The following is a 25417-nucleotide window of genomic DNA, read 5'->3' on the forward strand; positions in this document are numbered from 1 at the left end:
TGCCATCAAACAAAATAGCTTCTTGAGTTAAAATATAGACTGTGTATTATGGTACTTGATCTGCCAAAAATCCTTCTACGTACAATTTATTCCGCCTCATTATACCAGGAATTTAGAAATCAATTTCCTCTTTTGAGAAACATAGACAATCCCTTAAAAAACGTGTATAACTTCGGGTCACGTGATGCAATTATTTCGCTCCACGTGCTTTCCCTAATCTGGTTTGGTCGATTTTTGTTTGGTTTTACTAATCTGATTTCAGCTTAGAGCGCTTAACCTACCCGTTGCCGTACCTTGCTTGCCAAAGGGAGCTTGAGCACCGCTCAAACTCGTATATATATGAGATTTTATAAAATAAAAAAATATACTTTATGACCTGCTGAAATCAAAGCTCTAATAAAATTTTTCTTAAGTTATCAAAAGTCTTTGTTTAGAACTCGGATAAATGGAACAATAACCCTGGCTGGCCAAATGAGGGTTTGGTACAGATAAACATCTAGGAACAAATTGTATGATCTCATGTATACAGGCCTAAAATTCAAATGAAAACATGTAAGTAATACAGAGACTGAAACAGAAACTCAGATTCATCCTATTCCTTAAGTAGCATTAAGTTTAGTAATTATGTAGAGCACTAAAAAAATATCAAACAGATTTTTAAAATCACGACAATAGAATCGGCCCTAACATCGTCCCACCAAACTTGTCCTACTCCACTATTAGCGATTATGACGTCACAGCCTGTCACGCAATTCCAGCGACCCATAAAAATCTTGTAAGATCAATATCAGTGAAGAAAATAACATTAACAACGAACATTAATTTTGTAAGCCATGAATAAAGAAAAGGTTTTTATCGTGCCCTTTTAGTTTTCATGAATGAAAATTCGAGGGTCTGCAAATGTGGTTTGGAGGTAAAAGCAATGACCTCTAATAATAATTAATGCATTCATTTGGTACATCACAAGAATATTTAATAACGGCCAGTTTCTTCATCAAAAGTAAAAGTCAAAGTAATGTCTAAAGTAAAAGTAACGGTCAAATTAGTTTTTTCAAGGCTAAAGTGACAGCAAAACGAATAGAAAAAATGAATTTGACCGTTACTTTTACTTTAGACATAACTTTGACTTTTACTTTTGATGAAGAAACTGGCTGTAACTGTATGCATTTGAGTACAATTTTCGACTATCTGAATTTACCTAGGGTATACGCAAGTGCCCACTGCAAAGTTTTAGTCGGCTGGTAGGCTCTTAAATCAGTGAAAGCTTAATAATAGTGCTTACATTACAACGGTCAGGTATCTGGTTTAAATTAAATTGTTAGCCAACCATCGGGCTGACTTTTGGCTGACAGCTTAGTCTGCAGTGTCGGGAACTCCCGAGGTGAAGCCTACCTAGGGAAGCAGAGGGATTATGGTAGACCATAATTTACCGAACTTCGAGATTTTGGCTGGTCTTAGCAAATAGCGAGATACGAAAAACCGGTTAAGCGACATCTCGCCCACATCAAATCTGGCCCGCGGGCGTGTTGAACCCTTTGGTCAGATGTTGGGGCCCAAATCATTTTCATGACTGGGCCAGGTTGTCCCTGAGGCAGATTTGAGTTACCTTGTACTTGTGATTTTTTCCAATCCTAATAGCATTTGCTTTTTTTTGCATTCGGCAGCCCTATTTATGAAGAGACGTGAAATGTAAAACTGGAATGCAATTAATCAGAGTAAACCCGTGCACGTATGTAGTAGCACATAACTTTCAATGAAAGTGCAGCATATCTGCATGTTTATCTGTCCATGTAAAGCGGAATGGAGCGGAAACATCGGCGGTGGCTACCGATAGGCCGATACGTTATTATCCAACGTGTTTATTGCATAATTCTGCTATTTATAAGCAACTTTGGTCACCTAGTTTCACGGGTTTTAGTACTGCACTACTAGTAGTTTGTTTTAGGTTTTTTTTTTTTATGGTAAGGGAAATGAAAAATGATGATTTAAGGCGTTGTCTTTTAAGTTTAAGGATATATGATTATGGAAAAGATATTTTAGAGAACTTAGGTACCTATTCCAATTTAGTAGATATAACTTCTCTTTGTGAAATGTACTAATATTGTTTTTAAAAAAATCTTGGTTTTCCCTGGAATTATCTTTATTACTGAAGATAATAATAGTCTGATGAAAAATAAATTTAACTTTGGAAGAACAAATAGTTCATCCTGAGTTCCCTAAGAAGTAGGTAATGAATTTGATTAATTTACAAAATTCTCAAAACTTTGGGATGCAACGATGAAAAACCAATTTTTTTGTTTCAAAATCTTCTACCAAAAAACTGGTTATAATAAAACCTAACCTTTACGAATGAGGGCTAAGTACGGTCTGTATTGTATTAAATAATAATGAAGAAGGACGAAAAGGGTTAGCGCATGCATTAGTTAGTAGGCTGTGAATTCAGCGTTTAACTGTATTCTACGGAAAATATAAATAGAACTGTATTATCGACCAAATTTTGGATTAAAGCTAACAATACTCTCTAGGATAGTCCTAAACCAAGGTCCGATAATATTCGTTTCCAGAGCCAGTTGTAATGTTGCATAGCAAATATTGTATTCCGATTTCAAAAGTAGGGTATTCTTTTCAATAAGGTTTATCCGATCCTGAGGGCTACAGGATAAGTACTCTAAAGATCAAAAACTAGCTTGTAGTTTTGCACAATAGAATTCTGCCAAAGAAATCCAAAAAACGAATAGAGGAACGCTGAGTCATATAGTCTAGTTTTGTCTACAGAAGGATAATTTTTATGCCACTTACAGTTGTAAAAGTCTTCTTTTCTAATATAAATCTGAGGATTGTTTGTTTAGTTAAATGCGCTAATCTTAGGAATTTGATAAATCCTTCAGCGTTAGCCTGACCATTTAGAGATGAAAAACATAGCACGTTTAGAACCATGGGAAAAATATCATATTAACGATAAAAAAATATTTTGCAAAAGTTCTTCTTACAAGCCATTTAACAAACAAATGTACAACTTCACAAACAAAATCTGGGCCCTATAATCATGACAAAACAAACCTTACACATATTTTTGCTAACAGTTCTAAATGACAACGACGATACTCACAAATCCTATATAGGAACAGGGATCTCAATTTGCCTTTGTAGGAAATCCTCTTATTGCTTTCAAAGCGTATTGTATGTACCATGGCGAACTAAATGACTAGCAGAGGTGCCATAACGGAAAATCTCCTAAGAAAGTAGCGCGCCAAAATGCGGGTAAGCGGGGGATGAGGAACGTTACTGTCTTCATCCTTATATGACTGGACCCAACCATTTTTTGCATGTCTCAAAGAACCCACTCGTAACTGATCGTTTTGGTCAAGCCCACCGTACGAATTTGACCTAGAAGAAGGCGCCTGACCTACCTGTATCATGACATCTCGGCTCATCTTACCTACTCCTTGCTGTGTACCGACTAGCGAGCACAAATCTTTGAATCAAGATCATGGGTACAAATTGATTTTATCAGCCGACTGTACTGGTTGTTAAGTTTCTATTTTATCCTGTTTTTTTTTTGTTGGTGTTACGAGTAAACTGTGGATGTGAAATGGGGTTTAAATGGCCCTTTATTGCCACCAAATAACGCCAAACAAGTAAAACACTTGCGGTGAGTTGTACCATTTATTTAAAGCCGAATCATTTTCAAAAGTCTGTAAAGTTAATCTCATTCGGTTCAGTGGCTTTAACGTGAAAGTCCAAAAATCTCACATCTTAGTAAATAATTTTGCCACAAAAAAATATTGCCCAGCTCATCCTCCGAGCCTTTTTCCCAAACTACGTTGGGGTCGGCTTCCAGTCTAACCGGATGTAGCTGAGTACTAGTGCTTTACAAGGAGCGACTGCCCTGCCTGACCTCCTCAACCCAGTTACCCGGGCAACCCAATACCCCTTGGCTAGACTGGTGTCAGACTTACTGGCTTCTGACTACCCGTAACGACTGCCAAGGATGTTCTATGTCAGCCGGGACCTACAGTTTAACGTGCCATCCGAAAACACAGTCATTGGTGTCTAAGATATACTTAGAAAGTACATACAAACTTAGAAAAGTTGCATTGGTACTTGCCTGACCTGGAATCGAACCCGCGCCCTCATACTCGAGAGGTTGGTTAATGGAAATATTGCCCAGCTATTAAGACGATATTTTTTGAATTTCATATTCTTTATGACCTTATCAAGTCCAAATTTTACCTAAAAACGACCTTTACCACTCAACCTATTTATAACCTATCTAAACCAATCAAGTGACTATAAAGCAAGGCACTTTACGGCCTAGACTTAAAACTTGAACCTAGTAAAGCAGTTTAGCGCAACTAAAAGCTCAGTTAGCCTCAAACCTAAAGGTTATTACGATAACGAACTTGCAGGCGTAAGCTTTAAGGCTGTAACAACGCAAAGCCGCAAAGGTTCTGACGGGAGAACTTGGTTACGGCTTTGTGAGAACTTTTTGTGTCTATGGCTATGTCATGGTTATTGAGATAATTAATATAGCAATAGCATTTATAATGTACATAATATTAGTATATGCTACTAATGCTGAGACTGACTCTACTACTTCATCATCCTCTGAGCCTTTTTACCAACTATGTTGGGGTCGGCTTCAGGTCTAACCGGATTTATCTGAGTACCAGTGCTTTACAAGAAGCGACTGCCTATCTGACCTCCTCAACCCAGTTACCCGGGCAACCCGACTCTACTACTTTAAAATAGAAGAAATATAGCCTATGTTCATTATCAGGCTCTAGACCGTTCGTCTGTGTACCCTTTACTTAAATATGTTCAGTAGTTTTGGAGTCAAGGACAAACAAACGGTACCGTAGTTAGGATTATGAAGGTGAAGATTTTGCTAGGTAGAGCCTTTATCTATTAATACTCTGGCACAGTTTCAATATGTACTTACTGGCCCAATAAAAAATATTTTACTGCAAGTGCCACTGTGAGGGAAAGCTAGTTTTTATTAACATTAAGGCAAGGACTAGATATTTTGTTTGGGAATATTGAGTGCCGCTTATAAATAACAATTTAATATCAGAATGACATTTACAATTTATTAATATTAACCTTAACCAGTTAACTGCGTAACATATTTCATTCCATTAATTAACAAACGGCAGATTTAAGAAAATGAATTGAAAGCAATTGTTTAAATCGACAGGCCATTTATTTGATTTGAAGGCTTATCAAAAGTAATGAGAGCCAATATTTCAAATAGATAAGGATTATTTAGAGTTATTGTCAATTGAACGGTCAATTGGCTCCAAAATACTTGTTATGATTTATGTTCAGTAATTTTCGAGCAAGGTTATTGAAATGTAGGTTGAATAATGGATTTAATTTAGTATTGTTTTGTTTCGTGCAATTATTTTTATTTGTATCGTTATTAAAAAAATATATAAAAATATCTTAAACTATTTTAAATGAATCTGTACTAATATAGAGCTGGAAAGTTAATTTGTTTGCTGGCTTGAACGCGTACATCTCAGGAACAACTGAACCAAAAATGCTTTCGGTAGCTACTTAATACCCCATTTATTGAGGAGGGTATTTATCCGGGTGCATAGAATAGTTCCTACGGTAGGTGGTACGGTAGGGTAGGTGGTACGGTAGGTAGTGGAACTAGTACATTTAATAAAGGGTAGCAAAACAATGCTTCGTAACTAAGTATGTGCCTCATTTCTTTAACGGTACTTATCAAGACCACCCACAGTTTCGCTTGCAACCAACAGATATAAACGATGCCACGTTGTATATGATATAAATATTGACATAAATCAGCTGAGCATACGGGGCTCCCCGCAGTGAAAACCGCTTTACCATAGACATAATAAAGAATAGAACTTAAAGAAGAAATCATAAGACGTATTTAGGTAGACGCTGAAAAGTTATTGATTTTTAATTGATTTTTAGGGTTCCGTACCCAAAGGGTAAAACCCTATTGTTTTCGCTCCTCTGTCCGTCCGTCCGTCTGTCACCAGGCTGTATCTCATGAACCGTGATAGTTAGAGAGTTGAAATTTTCACACATGATGTATTTCTGTTGCCGCTATAACAACAAATACTGAAAACTAGAATAAAATAAATATTTTGGGAGGCCCATACAACAAACGTGATTTTTTTCTCATTTTCTAAATAATGGTACGGAACCCTTCCTGCGCGATTCCAACTCGCTCTTGGCCGGCTTTTATAAATCAATTTGTCTTAGCCCCTTCGATTGTAGAATAACGGAGCTTTAATAAGTAGCATTTGAATTTTCTTTGTGTTTAAAATACCTACCTGGGTACGTGTACATAATAATGAAGTTATTTGGCTTTGATTAAAAGGGATTTAAGAATTACTAAATTCAGTTCCTCATCTAATTAGGTACTTATTTAAAACAGTAAGTATATTTTACATTTGCCAAATAAAAGTTATTTTGAATGATTACTTTGCTATAGTCAATAAAAACACCGCCGTATTTATTAAACAAGTAGATATATGTAGGTTTACTGTAAGTGGTGTAATATCTCTATATGTTTGAACGCTCTGTGGTTGTATCCTACGATATTGGCTACCCGCTTCCAATGATACTTTTTTTCCTTAGAAAATAGACTTAACGTTTGGTGCAAGGGATACACTTCGTGCAAGGAATATTTTTTAGGAAAGTATTTTATTGAAACTGCCTGTTATTATTGAAATTAATATCTTTGTTATTATTTTTTTAAGGATCATAAGATGAAGTTCCCGCTGTGGGTGCAGCGTGAGGGAGTGTCAGACTTTTACTGACTAAAACCCATCATGTTCCTTCTTAAGCCCTTTATGTACCAGGGCTGCGGTAAATTTTTCGAACAATCCTGCAGCCCCAACAGCCTTTAGATAAAAGATATCATTATAAGTGATATTTAATCAGGTTATTTATTAAAATTAAAATGTTTTCCGTGATCCTCAAAAACCCATATTTACTAATGTTTCAATAGGATACCGAATTTTATTATTTACCTTCTATCTACTACTTACTTTCATTGGGTCTAAATCAAAACAAAATGTTCTGTTGTAGAACTTTTAATGAGCTGTATAATTAAAGGGCTGCCTACTAGTTTAGAAAACAAATAGGTTTGTTTCGAATAGTCGAATGAAATTCTTAATTTAGATCATTATTTTGTTACCAAACTAGGCTTCTCTAGTTACATTATTACTCACATAATTTCAAACTTGATTAGTTCTATGAATCGATAATTTGATAAAATATTAATTTACATAAAATATTTTCGTGATAAATGCCAGATACTTTCTAATACATTTTCATCTCCTGAAATTTTACATCGTGCTTAAATTGACATTAAACCACAGAGTAAGCACAGCTTGTATCTTGTGGCATATGGACACACTTAGAGACATTCAATAGTTACATAAGCCGTTCCTTAGTGCAGAATTACTATGAGAATCTGTCACTAAGGAGTGACTTAAGTAATCATTCAATGTCTCTGAGTGTGTCCTTTCTGACCTCTAACACCCGCAGGGTCAGAGTGCAATGCTTAGTTTTGCAGAGTTACAAGACGTATACAAAACATACCTTTGATAGGCATAGATACATACTTTTAATTCTTGACAATAGAAGAATTATATCGCGAGTTCCCACAACTTGTACCACATACCATCGTCTCAACCGATTGCGTCCCACACCAATAGATACGGAGCAGTTTAATGTAAATCCGAGCGTGTGCTAAATAATTTAGCCAACAGTACATACCGTGGATCCAACCGAGTCTGACTGCCAAATTGTGTTGGCTTTGAGCATTGATATGCTGAATTATGTCATATTTATGTCACATTAGATTTTAGATTTGTATTCTCCATTTCTATTTCAGAAATGCGTTTTGTTTTGAAAGATTTACTCTGGAACTGGAACTCGATGGATTCCAGAACAATATGATTGAGTTTTACTCAGTAACAGTCTGACATTCCCTGCTTACATAGAGGAAATTTCATTTGATGACTTGACTACTTCAAAAACACACATTTCCTGATACACTATTGCAATTTTTATACAATATCTAGTGAAAACATACATTTATATGACATGTGTATTAAAAAAAAATCTTTGAATTAATATTTTATACAGTTACTGAAAAACCTCGGTTTTGTTTTATATATTTTCTAGGAATTGTTGACAATAACAGATTTCACAGATTCCCTTTAACATTATACAAATAACTGGCACTCAATGTGCAATTGTTAATCTTGGCAACGCTTATTGATAATGTTTATAGTTTTCGTTATTATAATTGAATGGTTAAAGTGGTGTACAATTGATTTGTGGTAGAACACAGACGCAGTTGAAAGACAACTGTTTGTTTTACATATAAAGTGGTAACTAATGTAATTATTTGAGAGATGTAATTGTTATTATAATGAGTAATGGATGCGTCTGTCGATGTTGTGTTCGAGTACTCGCTAAAATATTGTAAGTCAGTGAAGCAAGTGCTCAAAAACATTTTTTTACGTACACGTAGCAAACAAAAACCAGCCAAGTGCGAGTCGGAATCGCACACGAAGGGTTCCGTACCATTATTTAAAAAATGAGCAAAAAATTACGTTTGTTTGTATAGGAGCCCCCCAAAATATTTATTGTATTATAGTTTTCAGTTAGTATTTGTTCTTATAGCGGCAACAGAAATACATCATCTGTGAAAATTTCAACTCTCTAACTATCACGGTTCATGAGATACAGCCTGGTGACAGACGAATGGACGGATGGCCGGATGGCCAGAGGAGCGAAAACAATAGGGTCCCGTTTAACCCTTTTGTTACGGAACCCCAAAAAGTCAATTGTTATAATTAAGGTCTGTTCGGTATGTATGTAAAAAAACTTACTTTTACAAATACAGAATCAAATTCAATTTAAAAATAGCTACCCATTTGACTTCTTTCTACAAAATCAACTCGATTCGAAAGCTACATTGAAATTAAATCGATTAGAAGGACCTTTTTAGAAACCTTTCACGAATGTGCGATTGACCACCAAACTTGAATGAAAGTTAAAAAGTTTTTCAATGAATACCAACCCTGGGTTTTACTTTTAATTTACACAGTTCAGTGGATATGGGTTACCGTGGGACGATGTTATGGTAAATGATGTGAAACTGGAATTTTCTTTAAACACATAAAAAAATGTTAATGGGTTAGAATGTTACGCTATTGTTGGTGATTCGAGAATAATTGTTTTATGCATCAAGAATAGCACCAATCTTGTTGGTAGAGTGATCGGCCCTTTTGTCGAGAATATTTTGGTGTATTACAATTCCCAGGTAGGAATACAAGTACATTTGATTTATTGCCATAATATCAACATACACCTTAAAGAACCGAAAAATATTCTTCAGACATAGGAAGCACGGTATTTTCTTTCTTTTAACACAATAAAAAAAGTTACTCCAAGTTTTCCAATTCCCTATACCTGTTTCTGTTGTTTTGTTAACTTATGATTTGCATTTGACATGAATCTCAAATTAAATCCAGTTAGCAAATCAATAAAAAGATATAATATTAGGCCAGGCACGTTAGTATCCAGTCAAACTTACAACCTCTTTAGTTACAAAACACCAACCAGCATTCCCTCATTTTAAATTCCGAATACAATTCCAATATTAATTCTAAAAATACTCTCCCCATAGTGTCCGAACTTGAAGCTACTGTGTGAAGGTCAAGTTAGCTCAAGGTTGAACACAAAGCTCTCGTGAACCGAGTTTTGAATGTGAGAGCGATGACGTCATTCGATCACTCCACAGGTTTAAGTATGTATGGACAGTGAATTTTAGTGATGTGGGATTTGAATTTGGAATCATTTGCGTATTATATTTGGATGTAAAAAAAAAACTTCAAAGCTTGAAGCTAAGTAGTCAAGCGCATAACTTTTAGGTTATTTTGATAAAAAGGGCGAGTCCATTTCAAGCATTGGTCACCAATGAAACTATGTTAGGTGAAGATTCAAACACGCTTTAATAATATCCTAAAATTTTGATTTCGGTTGAATTTGTTATTTATCATTGAATTAAAATATTTTGTTTATTTATTTACCATCAAAGTTGCACAGCAATGACCAGTTTATATAAATTGCATGAGTATCGCAAATAATTATCGATTATTTTGCAGTAGTCTGATGTTTTTAATAAATTAATTTATATGGGAAAGAGCAACTGGTGCAGTGAGCGCATTGCTTTGGATTGGCGATGAAATGTTTTATGTTCTGAGAAGTATTTGAAAGATTTTTAATATCTTTTCTTATTCTTGCTAATAGTAATGCCGTCCAGGCCAATTGCCCTCCACGGCGTCTGTATGTTCTATAAAGAGGCAAGCCAGTTGTGCAGTATGTTATTTTAGGAAAAATGAGAACATATAGATAATGGTTTTATGACACTTGACAGTTTGTTAAATATATTTTTTTAAAGCATATAATTAACATGAGCGTAGAAAAAATAGTTCTGCCCAATTTAGGTCTTAAGCCATTCAAAACTAAAGCCGTTTGTTGAATAATTTAATGTTAATAATACTTAGTAGGCCAAACCGAAATAAAAGTCATTAATTTTAGTTCATCTCAATCTGTTTAAAATACAAACTATTTTAACCTCTTTACTCACAATTTGAATGACAAACTGGCAACTTTAAAAATATTTACCTCCTTCAAGCTTCAATGAACGCGAAAGCCTAGAAATAGCCGTTTACCGCGCTCTAATAATGTCATTGAAAACACCGCCTAGATAGAAAACAAATTCAAAGCAAACTGAATCTTATTTCCCTGCGTATAAATTTCAAATTCTCTTAGCACCTTCACAGAATTCCATTCCATTACACAGAAAACGAGCGTCTATATCTTCGCGAACTAAGTTTAAAATCAGTTAAAATGATATCTAATAGTAGAATGTTTGAATAAGGTCCTTATTAATGGGTACTAAAGTTCAGAATCATTATATTTCAATCCTTTACATCCGCGGCATCTGGCGTAGGGTTCTTTACGCATCTAATTACTGAAAATGATGGTACCTTGCGATATTTCATGAGGTTTATGGCGATCATTTGTTATTTTGTAACTCCTTGCAGTTAATGTATTACTGAGATATAAGGGACATATAATTATGTAGTAGTAAATTACGTTGCTAATTCAGTCCATTATACTTAATTATTTCTTCATAAAAACTCACGTCTGGTTTTTGAATTGAGAATCGAAGGTTAGAAAAAAAAAATAGGTTTTATGAATTACGAATGCTTCCTTCAAAACGTTCTTAATTTAAATACCATTCATTCCACATTCAGAACAGTTTTCATTTTAAAATTCAAATAAAGTAGTAGGTAATAAAAAAATAACGGCCAGTGTTATATAAATCTACTAGCTGGTGCCCGCGACTTCGTCTGCGCAGGTTTAGTATTTCGAACAATATGCTTACAAATTGTAGCCTATGTGTTATTCTGATGTATAAGCTATATTATTGTAAAGTTTCATTAAAATCCATTCAGTAGTTTTTGCGTGAAAGAGTAACAAACATCCATACACCCATACATACAAACTTTCGCGTTTATAATATTAGTAGGATAACACCCTTGAGAAAAAAAACCTCGCACATTCCGAATGTCAGTCAAAGGTGATACAAAAAAGGTTTTATCAAAATCCCAGAGTACTTCACGAATCCAGCACTTGATAACTCACTGCGTAGATACTGAATAATATAGCTGTGCAATAAAACTATCTTTATAGCCTACGGAGTTTATTTAACTTTTTTCATCACACCGCTTGGAGGGTGGTAATATCCAAATCTGACAGTTATTACGTAGTTCAGATTTGCTTTCATTTTTGTTCGTACGGCTGAGTGAAAAGCTACACTGTATGTCATACATATTTAATGGTTCGAAGAGGTTTTGTAACAGTGAAGGGCAAGTTCGAGACGTATAACAATCGTGTGTTTTATTATTTAAAAGAATACGAAATGGAAAAGAAAGATTGTAGCTAATTGTAAATCGGTTTCTTTTGGAATATTTTCAGTTAAATAGTTATGAGTTTTTATCATATTTACAGTGCACTAGTGAATTTTATCGCGCGTAGCTAAACTCAACACATACCTACGTGCGATACATTTCAAGCGGACCAGTAAGTATTTGGTGTCAATTGTTTGTCGTCGGTCTTACGAGTATAAATGCGGAAACTGCAGCGCCCGTACGTTCCTAGCGTTGCCGCGCGAAAAATCTACTAGTATGAAAGCTTTGTAAGACTTACATAAGTACCTACATTTATAATTTCTTACCTCAAAAACTTCTCTAGTAGCCGAGAAGGGTAGTACGGCGACGCCGACCAATAGATCAGCGACGGCCAGCGACACGATGAACAGGTTCGTGACACTGCGCAGCTTGGATGAACACAACACTGCCGCTATGACTAGGCAGTTACCTGGAAGAAGAAACGAGTAGTTAAAAATAGTATTAATTAAGAGATTAATAACACGAAATCTTTGGTATATTGTATTTGCGGAAGTAACTGTGGCTATAGTCCCGAAAAGATGACAAAGTTTTGAATTTTTAGTACGGACACCAGCAAGTTAACCTACCCAATGTATCAAAGAGCAATGGAACCTTAACTAACCTTAACTTAATATGCTGTCGTTTGTAGTACATAGATAGTCTAGAGCCCGAGATACAGATAAGGATACAGGCAAGCTACGGGTAACGCTTTTATTATTTGTTGTTTTAGTTATTTTAAAATATACAACCATAAAACGAGTATGTTTAAAACCGAAATCCAAAAATATATTGTGACCTCCATCAACCCAATTGAGTGATATGACAATATCGTTTTCAAAGAAACGACATCTGTCTGATCCGGGAATTTGCCCGCAGGAAAATATACCCTCAGTGTTTTAAAAATCCTTTTCCACAAGTTACCAAAATAGATCACATGACACTTGTTGGAAGAATATACATCAAATAAAACCCGTGTCAAATACAGATAGAATAGGTTTTGATGATGGAAAGAAAACAATCCCTTGAGTGGTTCGAAGAAGTAATAATAATAATGGTATCTAGACCGATAGGCGGTTACGACGGCTGTTTAAATTACATCATCCAGCTACGCAGATTATTTTTTTTTGCACTGCAAAAGCATTTGCGCAGAACAGGTGGTCTCCCTATTCCTTTACTCTCATTGATATGACCAGAGAGAGATCAGGTGCAAAACTTGCTCTTCCATGGACGATGACTTTGGGCTGCTCATTAAGATAGTTTGAAGCCAAAAAGGGATTCCCGACCCGGGAATCAAAATTGAGACTCCGTACACAGCATTTGCACTATGCGACTACTAGACCAACAAGGCAGGATCCAAAAAGCAAAATATTTTTATAGACCCTGAATATTTTAATGTATTCAAAATGAAATCGCTTTGCAATAATTTTTAAAACAATATTTAAAAAAAAAACACTTCAAAGAGTAATTCGACACCGAAAAGCTCCACTCAAAGTATCAAAGAAAGTGACGAATTTAAAACATTGTAGGGGATTGAAAAAAAACCTTTTGAAATGGTACATTAAATTCGCTAACGAGATGGCAGAGGCGTGAAAAGCCGACTCCTAGAATGACCTGCATTTAATGCTTTTTCAGATACTTCCAATTTACTTCAGTGTAATTACTACCTCAAGTAAAGTGCCCCTTTTTGAACGGTTGAGATTTTGTGAAGTATATTTTTTTTGTTAATGTTTTTTGGTACACAAGAGGGTCGTTTTTAGAAGACAATTAAAGCAAACATGTTGGAATAGTAACCTTTCTCACGCACTGTTGTATTTTATTTGCAATTAGTTTAAATATAGAAACAGCTTAACAAGCAGAACGATAAAAAGTTATCTCAAGAACTCCATATAAAACTGTTCAGAAATAACATCGTTATAAATTCTTGCAATGTAAGAAACGCTAATTTATTAGGGGAAGAAATCGAAGCAAAAGTTTCCTCCTCAATTATTCCGCGAATATATCGAATCGCTAAAGTTTCGATGAAGTTAGTTCCAGGGATCGAGTAGGTGATTTTAATCGATTTCCCGAAAGAAAATTGTATTTTTCTGACATATCGTTAGGAAAGTTTGACTGAGTTGGCAGTTTTCGGTGATATCAATTATTGGGGTCTTATGGATGACGCAATTTTGTTCGGAGGAGTATATAACTTGACGGGGTTTTTAGAAACTCTGAAATAACTCGCTTCTGCATATAGTGTAACTAATGACTGATATACTATATGTATTTTTATATATATCTTGCATCAAATATTTATTTTTCACGGGCCAAATATATTAAAAATGCATTTACTTTTTGATTGGCAGTGAAAATGGAAACATAAGACCTGTTGGGAATACAGCGTACCTTTTCCTACACAAAAGCATTTCCATGTACAAATCGGAATAAAAAACCCTTATTTAAAATACTGGTCAGCCCATTTCAGTTATCCTGACAACGTTTACCTAAAGGATAAACTTTTTTCTATAATTCTAGGTATACTAGATATAACAAAGAAGAATCATTTGTCTATTTTGTTTGTAACCACACAATGGACCCGATTTGAATTTTTTTTCCACTGTTGGCAGCTACATTAAGTATCTCTTAAGGACACACGCTTTTTTATCTAAGTACGGGAAGTAATATCCGCGAGATGCGGCTAAAACCACGGGAAACAGCTAGCATTACATATATAGATTAGCTATATGCATACAGGGGATATGATATCAGGCCATATTAGGGGTTTGCTCGCTAATACCGGCATACGGTTATCACTCGGCTTCGTTGCACGGTAATTATGGCAATTTGCAGCCAGGGCCCATTATGGGTCCTGTACTATAGGTAGGGTTGCCAGATGGCCCGGAAATCCAGGATTGTCCCGGAATTACGTGTCTTGTCCCGTGTCCGTGACAACTTCATCCATCCTCCGAGCCTTTTTCCCAACTATGTTGGGGTCGGCTTCCAGTCTAACCGGATGTAGCTGAGTACCAGTGCTTTACAAGGAGCGACTACCCTGCCTGATCTCCTCAACCCAGTTACCCGGGCAACCCGATACCCCTTGGTTAGACTGGTGTCAGATTTACTATTTATTACCCCGCCGAACCTCAAAAATCTGAATGCTAATTCTGAATGAAGGCAAAAAAAATATCTAGGCATTTTATCTAATTTTTCATATTTTTTCCGTAATCCTCGAATTGTCCCATAACTGAAATACCCGTATCTGGCAACCCTAGCTATAGGTACCGTATTTTCGGCACGGGACAATTTCCGACAGATAAGGGGTTACGCTGTAAGGTACAGTTAAGTGCATAAGTCTTGTACCTGCGTGCGCTGTGGGCGTGAATTTGTTAATGGTCATTGGGCTCAATGTAGTGTTACGGGGATTATCGTGTGTTGTTTTGGGGTTAAGGCAAACCGTAATATTGTATGGTTTAATAGATATATTTTTCTTTTGAAATAAGTTAATATTATTTTAACTTTCTTTCTAAATATACGCACATTAATCTCAGGAGTAATTTTAGGATTGCATTGCATTTTATGCAAATGTAAAATAGTTTCCACGGAACGCAGGCAAAACCGCTGAAAGAAGGTAGTTTTGTAATACGCTGAAGGTAGTTTGTAAGCCGAAAATAATCCACAAAACAAACGGGTTTAAAATAAACACAACACAGGTATATCATTCACATCGATCACCCTTATCACTCAAACGTATAACTCCAAAGAGACCCAACTCCAAACAATCTGTTTTCTTTTCATGAACTAATATAAACAGATGCTGGTGACAAGAAAAACGGGAAATATTGGAAAAGTTCAAAATATATAAATAAAAAAGCCGACGTTCGGTTTTTAGGGTTCCATACCCAAAGGGTAAAACAGGAGCTAACTAGTAAGTCTGTCACTAGGCTGTATTTTATGAATCGTAATAGCTAGACTGTAGAGGAATTTTCACTATAACTATTATAAATACTGAAAACTAGAATGAAGTAAACATTTTTGAGGGTTTATCAAGTTATTTGGGGATCTACCATACTTACCGCAAACGTGATTTTTTGGCCATTTCATGGCAGTTTGTACGGAACCCTTCTTGCGCGAGTCGAACTCGTACTCCACTGGTTTTTTGAGACCCTTGTTACTATCAATACTATCAAAAGGATTTTATTGAGCCTTTGTACTCGATAGGTTGGTAGACAAAGGTTTTAAATTATGAATGATATGGCTATTAGTAGGTTGAATATGGCTATTAGTAGGTTGAATATGGCTATTAGTAGGTTGAATATGGCTATTAGTAGGTTGAATATGGTTTAATTTTTATGTGAGCTGGTAAAGGCCATGTGTGATTGTCCGGTGTCCCGCATACATGAGCTTGAATCAATAGTCGAAGTTCGCGTTTGTAGTTCAAAACAAACTGTTTCACAGATTTTAGTGTGAAATTATGTTGCATTACCAGCTGGAGTTGTAAGTTTAAAAATTACTGATAAGTTTAAGCAACACTTGCCTCGCCATGCGTTTATTGTCATAAAGGGATTTTCCGTGTTTTGAAAGGAACATTAGTTCTGGCGGTTTTCTGTACATATTTGGCAGTCGTCACTGGTAGTCAAGCCTATCAACCAGTCTTACCTAGAGGTTGCCCAGGTAACTGGGTTGACGAGGTCAGATAGGCAGTCGCTCATGAAACTATAGTTCTGAGCTGCATGCTGTAAAATTGAAAGCCGGTGAATAATGAAATGGGGCAAATATCACCAAGATAGAAAATCTAAATCATAACGCGTTACGTTAAATATGCCTGGTTATGGTTAAGCATTGAATTTATTATTGTAACCATCACACGTATTGATTGGAAAGGCATTGTCGCTACCCACAACCGCAGTTTGCGATGACCGTGTCATGAACCGCGGTTAAAATGAATGAGTATTGTAATCTGTAGGTTTTAATTCATTTATATTGTTAATTTTTACATTGATGTTTGAGGTTTTGTGACATTTATTTTATCTATGAACGTTTATTCTACGTTAAATAACGTGGGTTTTGCAGGCATGGCATCTCTGCAGATTAAAAAACCAGAAAGTCTGACAAACAGTCTTACCAAGGAGTATTGTGTTGCCCAGGTAACGGGGTTGAGAAGGTCAAATGGGTAGTCACTCATTGTAAAACATTGGTACCTACTCAATGAGACGCGAAGCCAGCTCCAACATTTTTTTAAAAAAGACAACAAAATACTGAATTTAATATTACACAAAATAACAGATACATCTTAATACTTTACGACGCAATAAAACATTGATAGGTAAATCATAAAATGTATTCGACTGTTATAAAACTGACAAATCTATTACCATTTGTATTCGTATAGCAAATCAGCATTTTCACATTTCAATTCGAATACCTTTTACCTATAAACCATCTATTATTGCTTGCTAGTCACGCGAATCTATTTGCCTTTTACATTTGTAGGGAAAAAAAGTTTTCTTAAAAAGGTTTCGATGGTAATAAGAAATAATAAGATTACTTTTGGTGTACCTTTATAAAGTATGCTTTTTCTGAATAAGCTGGTTTTGGTTTTGTGTTCATTGAACGCTGCTGAATATATAAATAATTTATTTAACTGAAAATGTAATTATTTCATTTAAGATCTGATTTTCAAAATCTACATGACAACCGGTTTTCATGCAGCTTTTTTGTTACCCCTTTTATACATAACTACAAGTATTGCAAATGTTAGTACAGAAACAAATACAATCAAACATATTTAATTTTGAAGTACATACAAAACATTCTCATCAATTTTCTCCCTTTACCAGTCTACTAATAAGTATGACCAGTATATCAAAAACACAATATTTATTTCCCCTTTGTATAAACATACATGCTTCAGACAACAATAGGTCCCTATCCCCATGCCATACTTCAACTCTTCGATAAAGATTCGTTCAAAGAAAATACAAGCCCGCAATAAATAATGGTATACAATGCTCTGTGGTGCCTTGATAAGCAAAATGTGGAGTGGCAATATGTCGCTCGTATGTACTGAATAGCTTGTGTTTTGTGGGAAATTAATGGCGTTATTTGATAGGTTTTTAATAAAGTGTAAACATGGTTGAAGTAATGGGTTATTTATAACTTTCCTTCACATAAATTATTACCGTCTTACCACAAAAACTTTTTAACGTCAGTTTAAGACTTGTCTAAAAAAATGTCAAATTATGACGTTGACATATGGTTCATTTTGGAGCCACATTTTTTTTAGACAAGTGTAAAACAGTGGTTAAAGTTTTTGTAGTAAGGCCATCTAAGTCTAACTTCTATGAAAGTACATGATTTCATTAAAAGACATAAATCCTATTCCTCACAACACAGAAAAATATGTACTTTACTAAGTTCGGAACTTGATGTCAGCTATTCTTTAATGGGTAATCCGATTAAAGTGAAAAACAAAGGTTTAGAGCAAGAACAGGAATAGGATTAAAATGTGCCCACATGTGTACGTATAGTGTCTATAGCTCAACCCTGTACTGAGTATAATATAAAATCTTCAACAATCCTGTATGCTAACCCTACAAACGATAAGACCCGGTATCGACATCCACAATAATAGGTCTGTACGACCGATATACAACGCTCGATTGATTCCATACAATTTATATTTAGACGGCTTTCGTGGGCCACTTATTGCCTTTTGTGTACGTAAAATATTATTATTTTTGGACAGAATTATTCTATAAGAAGTATGGGATTCGGTGCGAGGCTATAAAGAAATGGGTGTCACTTTATAAATGGCTGCTATAAAAAAATCTGAAAGCTGAAATCCATACCAAAAATAACATGAAATAAAATAAAGTAATTCTATGATTTGAATAGATTACTTATGTACCTACAACTGCTATTTTTCCACCAACCAAAGAAGACTAGTAGCAAATGAGCCATTAAGTCTGCCGTTATAAATTGTGCAAAAAGTAATAAACGAATCACTATTATGAATGCGTTTATTTATCGTACACCACAAATACATACAAATCTGCAAAATTTGTAGTAAAAAAAACATTCATATCCAAGACATGTATCGATTAAACGTCCTACAAAAATCAGACTTCAGGAACTCACGTTAAAAATCAGCAAGAAACTGTAATAGTATAACATTTGTACAATGTAAACAGTGGACATGTTTACCTAGCGATTGAAACGTATAGTCCCCGATGTAATCGCCTAATGGAGTCTTCTCGTCCGAACGGGCTGTGGAAACATGTGGCAAGGGTAGAAGGACCAGTCTGGTTGACTATTCAATGTGTTAAGAATAGCCATCAAATCAAAATTTCTAAGAAGATTTAGAAATTGCAAAGATAGCTTTGAGGGTACTAACATTTTTGCAAAATAAGTAGATCACTCAGAATATATGAATATAAATTGGGAACAGTACAGGAAGAAGAAGATGAATGAAGATGGACGGAGAAGCAGAGGTTGACCAAGGAAATGATGGACTTCTTGTCTAAATAAGAACATGAAAAAGAAGGGAGGGTTACTATGACGGCTGACGCCGACTACAAATAACTTGGTAATAGAGCAGGAAGAAGAAGATTAGTTAGGATATTTATAACTGTAATCTGACAAAACTGTTTATCAAACACCAACTTACAGACTCCGGGCTGCTTTGTGAAAGACTCCAGAATCGAACCCGATCTATTAGTGCAAGCGGTTGCACTTGCACAAGCAGTTGCACTTGCACTTTGTAACCTTACATCAACAGGGCAGTCTGTGTACTAAGATAATACTAGTTGAACTTCTGTAATTTCCTCTACCTAACAACAGGTGTAAATGAATGCTGGCTACATAAAGCCCATGCTTTTATTCTAAAGCGTGGCGAAATGTTGCGACTTTCAGATTTGTTTCGCGAAAATATATTTGAAGTCGGTGTCCTTTTTGAAGGACTCATGTTTGTTGGTAATGGGAATGGAATTTGTGAAACGTTGGTAATGGTAATGGACTAGGAATAGAACGAGATACTTACGTAGAATACTGTAATTAATTAATTAGCTCAGTAGTGAGTTCTAATTTTATGGGTGGTAATTAGTGTCTTAATTTATATATTTAGAATAGGTTAAGGTCTAGCTCTTTTAAAAGAGGATAATATGGCTTTCATTAGAATTTTGGAGATTGGCAGTCATTGTTTCTGAATCTATTTTTGGACCACGAAACACACATTTGTACTACCTACCTCTATTATTGTGAACTTCATATTATATCCTCTAACAATTAAGTTATTAACCTTAACATATTTTTTAAATAACATGTAAATATAAATTATTTAAAAAATATGTAAACTTTAGTCTCTAAAACGCACACATAGAACTTGTAGGAAGGTGGTTCAATAATTAAATTTAAAATAGCATCGCAGTATACGGAAACAAAGAGACTTATTTACATTCATTTATAACCTGGAAATCTAAGCCGGACCATTCTCCCGATAAAACTTAAACAAGGCTTTATTTTTACTCCATTATTTACAGTTTATTTCCGTTTCCGAGACTAACGGACGATACTCGATACTTTTTAATTACATTATGCTTACAAAGCAAACATTTCCTTTAAAAATCCATTTTATACTAAAGAAAAATCTACTATAGTTCGGCCATTCAGAGAATGCGTTCCTGACACGTCGCGATTGAACTGACTGAATTATAACATTCATTGATTATTGATATAATAATGTTGTTTTAATGCTCCTCAATTGTTAAAACGGTAAACAACCAGCAAAAATATTTTTATCGTAACTGCAACGCCATTGCAAAGTTACGTCGTCAGTTCAATCGCGACGTGTCAGGAACGCATTCTCTGAATGGCCGAACTATAAGTGCATGTGCTACATAAATCTCGTAGCACCGTAGCCTCGTAGCACGTACTACGACGTAGCCCGTAGCCAGATACAATAGAGAGAATAGGATTAAAAGGGGACGAATGTGTTAAGATTACGGAGAAAGGAAAGATGAGCGGAGATGCTATAATGCAGGTAGGTCAGGCACCTTCTTCTAAGTCAAATAGTTACGATGGGCATGACCAAAACAATCAGTTACGAGTGAACGAGGCGTTCGTGTTCTTTGAAACATCTGTCAACTGGGCGGGTCCAAAGAAGGCGTATAAGGGCAAAGTCAGTAACGTTGCTCCTCCCGTGCACCTGCACTTTGTCGCGCTACTTTCTTAGGCGATTCTCTGTTATGGCACCTCCGCTAGTCATTTAGTTCTCCATGGTTAAGATGAATAGGGGTAGAAAACGAAAATGCTTGGGAAGAACTTGTAGAAGGGGAGGGGAAGGGGTAATGATTAAAGTACTTAATTCGCTGCCTTGTTACCTTTAGATTTCAATTTAGAATTACACGTTTGAATTTTGCTTTGTTTAATCCGTATACTGTTTTAGATAAGCATTTCATGCGGTGTTCAGGAATATGCTCGGCTAAACATGTTTCATATTAAATTGTTCGGTTAAAAGGAGATATTTTTGGATTCTAAAGCCAGTTTGCTGTATCTGAAAGCTAAAGGATATTTTAGAACCGCCTTATGTACTGAGGAAAGTGAATATTAATATTTTCTTGTGCAATATAGTTTTGACACTTATCATATTTTGACTGGAGCTACATGATATTTATTTGACGAAATCTCTACCTAATATAATAAATGCGAAAGTACAAATATACTATATGTCTTGGCTGCGCTTTCACTCCAAAACAACTGAACCAATTTAAATGAAAATTGGTACAGACTGCCCGAAAAAGGACATAAGTTACTTTTCAACTGCCTGAGGTGCTAGTTCCATTGGGATAGGGTGGCAACTGCGGGAAATAGCTAAGTTTATAATATTTCCCAAACTCTGGATACCTATCGAGTTTGAATCGATACGTTAACCGTTGCGATGTCATGTTAATTGCTGGGCGTATCACTGTCGTTTATTATTTGCTGTATAATTATATTACGAGGAATATAGGTATGCCCGTCGTTATTTCAAATGATTTGCGTCAGCAGGTATCAGTAGCAGATTAATTTATCAGCTTAGTTTGACTGCATGTCCAACTGCCGGTACCGGCTGTCATGGCTTTCACACCAGCGGTATTCCCGTTCGGATTTTTTACGCACGACACATTCGCGATTGTTTGTAACTGTCAATTGCTTGTTGTCAATCGTATAAAAATAGGCCATATTAAGAGAGACACGAGAAATTTCTCTTGAAATCGCTTCATTCGTCCGAAAGACAGACATTTAAACTTATAATACCTTTTTTCCATCGTAGGTTAAAAATTGCTATTATATAAAAATAAGAAACTAATCTCACCTGCAATAACCAGCACATCAATAAGAGCCAGTATAGCTAAACTGACGAGGCTGACGGGTTCGTCCCATCTAACATCTTCCAACAGCGCCTGGCACGCTGTTTCATTCAATGAGCGCATATTACGCGCGTCGCACCGCGCGCGCTCGCCGCCGCGCGGCGCATCGCCCGCTCGCCTTCAGGTGGTTACTGCCATAGTGACCTGTAACAAGGGAGTTTGAGCTTTAGCATGTGGTGGTAAGATTTAAATAAGCTTATTGGATAATTGAAGAGATAGGTTTAGAAAATCATTTCCAGCGCTTTCACGGCAGTGGATTTACCGCTCGATTTTTTTACGCGCAACGTATTCCGTGCGATAAAACACCTATCGAGCGACATTAATATACTAATTGTAATACTAAGATGATCTGCTCGGAAAAGTCGCAAGTGCGTAGGCCTCATTAGACAAAAAATAAAAATAAAATAATTTATTTTGGGGACAATTAAATCTACGCTTAAGAAATGAGCAACAAAGCCTTATGCTTTTCTGGCATCTTTCTCTGTTCTGTTGCAGTATTGTAATTTGACCAGATCATGAACCAATGATAATGATCCGTTCATGACGGAGGATTGAGGGACGCCACGTTCAATCAAGACCAACACCGTACCTAATAAGTCTACTTAAAAAAATAAAAAATAAACCTTACAAATAATAAAAGGAGAGAAAATATCAAGCTTGAAGCTAGTAATTGCGAACGCGTAGGTTTGTTTTCGAAGCGTGCATGTCAGCCTAGAGCGACGGATGTCTGTATTCTATCGCAAAGTCACTGCGTCATACAATTGTACGTAGCTTCTGTGTTTTTATATGACGATTGGAACGTTCTGGAAGCCTATTTTAGGCTTTAAAATGTACATAGCTGATATTGTGTTATGTAATTAATAATAGCTACGCGAATTGTAATTATACTGTTCAGTATTACGACCTGCGTTAAAAGTTCAGTAATTTGACTCTCTTTTGAACGATTCTATACCGTATTTCCTATTATTCTAGGAACTCATGGAAACAAAAAAGTTTCTATATTATATTATTGAAGGATTGGATATTGGAAACCATTTTTAAGCACTTAAAAACTCTATATGGATTTTTGAAGTGGACAAAAATCCTGTTTCCAATTTTAAATACACTAGCGGTTCCCTGTGGTTCTACGCTTGCACTGAGGGAACTGTATCCCACGCTCGGATAAAAAGTAGCCCCTTCAAACTTCTAGACCATCTGTGTACCATTCAGTTTTGGCGTAAAAGCACGACGGATTAGCCAAGTTATTTTGACATTTATAATTATTTTTAGTAAGGATTTGGATTATCATTCCACTCCCACCTCCCGCTAACTAACTAACCCAAAATTAACCTCCCACCGTTGACAAGACCATGTCTCGAACTTCATTAATATTAATATCCCACACACCCCGTTAAAACCTCCTTGTAAATACATCTTGTTACTTCAAAGGCCTATAGGATAGCATACAGATTCCCAATTAAACTAAACTCGGATTAAGAACCTTCGCATACTGCAAACTTTTAGTCGGTCGATAGTTTGATGGGGCTCATATTTCATTATGGAGGTAAATGGTAGTGCGCATTAGGGTGGATATACACGGTGCAAGTAGCTTGCGCATGTTGAGGCGCATTCACAGGCCTAGCGACTCGAGCATGTACTAAAGCAAAATACCCACCTGCGTGCTCTTGTCACTTGTCACTTGCGCATATTAACTTGCTACATGCACCGTGTAGACGCATTCTTACAACGATCAGGTATCGTATATCAGGTGTTAAAATTGTAGATTGGATTCACGATTACCTTCAAAATAAACTGTCAGCTAACTGTTGGGTCAATTATCGGCCGACAGTTATGTCTGCACTGTGTTGAGGTTCGTACAAATAGGAATTTATGTTACATGCTAAAGAGTGTGGGCAAGTTAATTAGTTTCATGTAATAAAAAAAAAAAAGACTAGCCCAAAGTAACCAAAAGAGAGTTAAACTAAGAAAATTCACTCAGTCACTACAAAATATACCTTTTTCTATATAACCTAGGTAAAACAGCATACAATGCGAACCCTCCAGCAACCCATTGAGGTGTTAGTTTCAACCTCTTACAAACGCGAATGGGTCAAGTGTGCCACTACGTTAATTAACCCCCCACCGCTCAACGCCTTTTGTTTGACTTTCTAATCGTTTACAGAACTAAGTTTTTGTTCAGGCTATCGCAGGATTAGCGGCGTAATTGTAGGGTTAACCTTATAATTGAGTTTACGAATATTTTGATTGAGTGGTATTAGCGAAGTATTCATTTTGTTTGCGTTGTGTTTTGTTCTGTGGTATGGATATTTGGCCGATGCAAATTAACAGGATTAAGTAGATTCACAAATCGCACCGCGGCAAGAGGATCTCAAATTGCATGAAAATATTTTTTTAACGACCGACCTTGTGGTTTCACGTTGTGAAAAATAGGATTCGATGTTCAAAATATTATTTCGGAATTGAAAATTGAAACCGTGCACTGTCAGATGGTAGACGCGCGAATACTTAAGTAGACACTCGAAAATAATGCAATCTACATTAAGTTTCAATATAAAAAATATACGAACTTAGCACGTATTTTGCAAATCTAAACGACGGAATAATTATAATGATTATTTTAATACGTCTATTCTCGCTTTTACGTTACGTTACTAGAAGACACAATAATCTCCCGGTTGGTTAGCTCGGCAACAGATGCGTGCGAGTGACGCTCTCAGTCAACGCTCGCATCATGGCGGCTCACTGCACATATTGTCATATTAGATGTAGTCTAAACATGTATAGACGTAATGTATCTACTACTTGGTACTGGATAAAATGAGAAATCGAATTTATTTCGGTTTTTCTTCTCAGAAACAACCAGTTAGGAAATGTCGTCCGCAGCGTCCTTAAAATAACCTATAAGTAGTATGAAAGTGTTCTGTTAACTTGCATGTTGTCATGCTATTTTCTAAATTTTATCATCATGTATTTATATTTTGCAAAATAATTTTGGGGCTATATGAACAAATT

At 35.8% G+C, this 25417-nt stretch overlaps 1 protein-coding gene across 3 annotated transcripts in view; it reads right to left on the reverse strand.

The window, feature by feature from the left end:
* LOC124642007 (octopamine receptor Oamb) overlaps nucleotides 1-25417 on the reverse strand; it is a 136742-nt gene that overhangs the window by 12151 nt on the left and 99174 nt on the right. For all 3 annotated transcript variants that reach the window (XM_047180298.1, XM_047180296.1, XM_047180297.1), the window contains exons 3-4: nucleotides 22351-22549; nucleotides 12311-12453 (exon numbers count right to left, since the gene is read on the reverse strand). In XM_047180298.1, coding sequence (XP_047036254.1) covers nucleotides 12311-12453; nucleotides 22351-22468 — 261 coding nt within the window. In that variant the 5' untranslated portion in view covers nucleotides 22469-22549. The remainder of the gene's footprint in view (nucleotides 1-12310; nucleotides 12454-22350; nucleotides 22550-25417) is intronic.

Source organism: Helicoverpa zea, chromosome 23 (genome assembly GCF_022581195.2).
Source record: "Helicoverpa zea isolate HzStark_Cry1AcR chromosome 23, ilHelZeax1.1, whole genome shotgun sequence".
NCBI lineage: Eukaryota > Metazoa > Arthropoda > Insecta > Lepidoptera > Noctuidae > Helicoverpa > Helicoverpa zea.